Genomic DNA, 4,321 nt, shown 5'->3' on the forward strand with positions numbered 1-4,321 from the left:
GTAATGTTGACTTCTGTGAGTCTCACAATATGCTGGGAGATACAGAAAACCTAGCATTCAAAAGCAGACGAGTAGGCAAACAAGGTGGACATTTGTTGTGTCTTGCAGCAGCATTTGGTTTACTTAATTTGTTTCTTATATTAAAAATATTTTCTTGCTGAAGTATTTCCATTTGGACTTAAAATAGCATGAATTTATTTTGAGAGACATTAACTATCACAAGTTCCTCACTTTCATGTCACTGTTGGAGATACAAACCTTAGGTCCTACTAACTTTTAATTTAGCAAGGGAAAGTGTAGTTTAGTTTTAGAGCTGTTTTACAAAAGTCTATGAGAAAAACAAGCAAGTACCTCCTCTCATAAGTATTAAACTTCAAACCTGTGCAACCTGTAGTCTATCTTCTTAAAAATGTCATGGGGAGTTGGGTACTGAATTCAGGTTAATGCCAATAGGAGTTATACAAATAATTCCTCTGGTGCACTGATACATTTATTTAGTATTGCATTTCACTTTGACTTAATTTTATTTCTGGGTTGTTTTTTTTTTTATGAGAACAAAATTTGGATTGCAGTTTGTGGTATAAGGAACTTTTTTTCTTTCCTCTCTGTAGGTGTGCCTCTAAGAAGAGGAAGCCCACATGTTAGTCAGTTTTTACTAATCCCGCTGAAGGAAATGAAGCCACGTTTCAGCTTTACCAATCCTTTTCTCAGCACTCTTGGCTGAAAGAGAAATGGTCATGTGATTATGCTGACACCCCAGCATGCATTTTGTAGACCTGTGGTTAACTCGTTCCCTATCCATGTGTCTGCTTTTACAAAGTTTTGTCCTCATGATACTGTGCTTTCATTCTGCCAGTATGTGCCCAAAAGGCTGCCTCTGTTCCCGTTCTGGAGGTCTGAATGTCAGCTGTAGCAATGCAAATCTCAAGGAAATACCCAGAGATCTCCCTCCAGAAACAGTCCTGCTTTATTTGGACTCCAATCAGATAACATCCATTCCAAATGAAATTTTCAAGGACCTGCACCAACTGAAAGTCCTCAATTTATCAAAAAATGGAATTGAGTTTATAGATGAGCATGCCTTTAAAGGGGTGGCAGAAACCTTGCAGACTCTGGATTTGTCTGACAACAGGATTCAAAGCGTGCACAAAAATGCTTTTAACAACTTGAAGGCCAGGGCGAGAATTGCGAACAATCCCTGGCACTGCGACTGCACGCTGCAGCAGGTGTTGAGAAGCATGGCCTCTAACCATGAGACAGCCAACAATGTTATCTGCAAGACTTCTGTGCTGGACGAACACGCGGGGAGGCCCTTCCTCAATGCTGCCAACGATGCTGACCTCTGCAACCTTCCTAAAAAGACTACTGATTATGCCATGCTGGTCACCATGTTTGGCTGGTTCACCATGGTGATCTCGTACGTGGTTTATTATGTTCGACAAAATCAGGAGGATGCAAGGAGGCACCTTGAGTACTTGAAATCCCTGCCAAGCAGGCAAAAGAAACCCGATGAAGCTGATGACGTTAGCACTGTGGTATAGTATTCTGAATGTAATGACTGCCTTTGTGATGGAAACTGGATTTGGATGATGCTAAAACCAGAGGTTTACTTCTAATGTTCATTGTAAACCTGAAAACTTCGGAGGCTTTTTTTTTCCCTTTTAACTGAATTACACCACTGTTGATCTTTCTAAGAGAAAGTTTTGTCTGGGTGGTATACTTTAATTATTTCTCTGGTAGAATCCTAAAGCAAGTGAATTAATGTATAAAAATTCGTTTAAACCCATTTCACTATTTAATAATGAAATTTATTTTTTTAATTTAGAAAATAATTAAAAAGTAAAACCTTAATTTTTAACCATGTAAACCATGTTTAACCATGTAGTTTACAAGTTTAACCATGTAATTTATAGATTGGAAACCTGTGCAGTGACAGAGCTCACCTGCTTTGGTCAGTGTTCATGAAGTAGAAGAGAGGAGTGATAACAAAATGGGCTTTGAGCAGTCCAGGAGCAGAGGATCCCAAAGGGCCACTTCTCTCCCTGGGGTGCAAGGTAAAGAGCTGGTGAACAGTTAGCCCATTTTTGGCACCCCTCTGCTGTAATGGCAGAGGGGTGCAGTGTGTGGAGAGCAGAATATCCTGACTCAGGTTGTAAGGGACCAGTGCTTGGGTAAACTCCCAGAGGCTGTTTTAGCAGCACTGAGGAGGAGCCAACACAACTAAGCTGCATTGCAGGACATTGAAGAGAGATAAGTGAGGGAATGCAGTAGGTTTTCTTACATCCACTTACTGCCTCCTATGAGCTTCAGGCTGGTGTCTCCAGCTGCAGGGAGGATAGCACAAGGCAGGAGTAATGTTCAAACTAGAGTACCACTAAGGATAAAAGAAAAAGTTACACAGAATTAGTCCTTTAAATCTGTATATTGGTTTGTAACTAAAAGCAGCTTTATTTTTTAGGGGGCAGCCTTTTTTAAAAAGGTGAAATAAATGAGTATTCAGGCTGGGTATATTCCATTGTGTTACAGAGTATTTTTGTATCATTTTATGGATAAATGCTTGGAGGACTATAAAGCACATGCTAGGATATGAAATGGGTATTTTCATAGAATCAGAATGTTTTGGGTTGGAAGGGAACCTTGGAAGGTTACCTTGTCCAACCCAGTTTGAAGGGTTTAAAGCTCTGTTGTTTTTAAAAATGGGATGTTTTTCTTTATTTCCACAGATAAAGTTTTCAAAGGGAACAAATTCACATGAATGTTAGTCTCTTGTCCTTTCTTACTATCATAAAATGGTACTGGTCTCTGGGTCTCTGTAGATCCAACCTAACTGGCATTGAAGTATGGATTGCAGAAGTGTGGACTGAAAAAAATGTATCAAATGCTGCTTTGCAAAAACAAGTGTTCATGAGCAGTCTTACATATTTTTAAAATTCCCCAATTCAGGCTCCTGTTAGGTTATCTGTTATTTTTTACAAATACACTTGTTTTATATTTTAGAGTGCACAAGCTTGTTTGTCTTCTTCTTTTAGAACGTTGTGAAAAGGACGTATAAAGTTAGTTTCAAAGCAGATGAGAGCAAAGGAAATGAAATAATTTCTTGTTTCTTTTTAAAATGCATGTAAAGTCAACTTTTAATGTCCTCTTTGTGGGCTGAATCCTTGCTGAGTAGCTGTTCTTGTGACCAACTTAGCTGTTCGCATAGTTTTGTCTCGATGAACAGGTTTTGGCCTAATAAGAGAATGTTAATACTTGTAAAGGGCACAGACTGTCCAAAAAAACATCTGCTCTGTGATTTTTCTGCATCCCCTTTCCCCCTGTGTTAAGTACAAGTTTTGTTTTCTGAGGAGAGGAGGCTGTTGATTACACATCCTATTTAGTTTGCACCTTCCTTTTTTCAAGCTTCATCTTGCTGAGCTTTGCAGTATTACCGAAGTGTTGCTGCCAGCCTGCCAAACCCTGTGTGGCCTCGTGCAGTGGGGCTGAATACATGTGAATTTGAGGAGAGAAGATCAAATGTTACATTGCACTGGCAATATATAAGAAACCCCACTGAACTGGATGGGTAGTGCCTCTGTCTAGACTGAGCCAAGTTCATTCTTGATATAACTCTCCTAATGTCTCTAAAATGTCCTTTAGGGTATAATTTGTCTTGTTTCTATCACTGTGTTCCCCAGGTGATATTTTGGATCCCAGCTTCCATGCTGCTTTTGGAAAAAGCAAGTGGACTAGCTAAAAGAAGAGACTGAGCTGGAGGTACTAACATAATGAAGAATTCAGTGCTGTTCACTCACCAGTAAATGTGGGATTTTCTCCACAGAATTTGGACATTATTTAAGCAGCAGCAAAAATTTGGACAGGCCTAAAACACTTTAAAACACTTGCAAGTTTTTAAAATTTGCTTCAAAGCAACATTTTTGGATGTAATGAAAGAAAAAAAAAAATCTTCCAAATTGACTGATTAAACTATAAATAATTTGGTTTTTTCAATTTTTTTTCACTTGATTTTTTGAGCCATAAAACTGGTTCTGGAGCTGGTACAGTTTTGTTCCAGCTGAGATTTTGACTCCCTTTAAATCCTGACCAAGACAAATTTAAACTCAGTTAAGCAGTGCTGTATAAAAAGGCTTTGCAGGGATGGTTTCCTATCAGTTCTCCAGGTGTAGTGATTTTCTTTTATCAATTCCCGGTCAACATCTGTCCTCACAAAATTCTTCCTTTCTTCTTTTAAATCAAATACTGAAATCTGTGTTTAAAGTCTGAGAATCAAGGCAGTGGTCTGAGACCAAACAGATGCAAACTTGTCTGGCTGAATTTAGCTGGC

At 38.8% G+C, this 4,321-nt stretch overlaps 1 protein-coding gene across 1 annotated transcript; it reads left to right on the forward strand.

Annotated features, from left to right (window-relative positions):
* Nucleotides 1–616: 616 nt before the first annotated feature.
* On the forward strand, nt 617–3,870 carry LRRC3B (leucine rich repeat containing 3B). Its single transcript, XM_009907952.2, has 2 exons — nt 617–1,535; nt 3,675–3,870. Exons 1-2 carry the CDS (start codon nt 762–764, stop codon nt 3,744–3,746), a joined length of 846 nt encoding a protein of 281 aa, XP_009906254.2. The 5' UTR covers nt 617–761; the 3' UTR covers nt 3,747–3,870.
* Nucleotides 3,871–4,321: the final 451 nt, after the last annotated feature.

The sequence above is a fragment of the Dryobates pubescens genome, chromosome 38, assembly GCF_014839835.1.
Source record: "Dryobates pubescens isolate bDryPub1 chromosome 38, bDryPub1.pri, whole genome shotgun sequence".
Classification (NCBI taxonomy): domain Eukaryota; kingdom Metazoa; phylum Chordata; class Aves; order Piciformes; family Picidae; genus Dryobates; species Dryobates pubescens.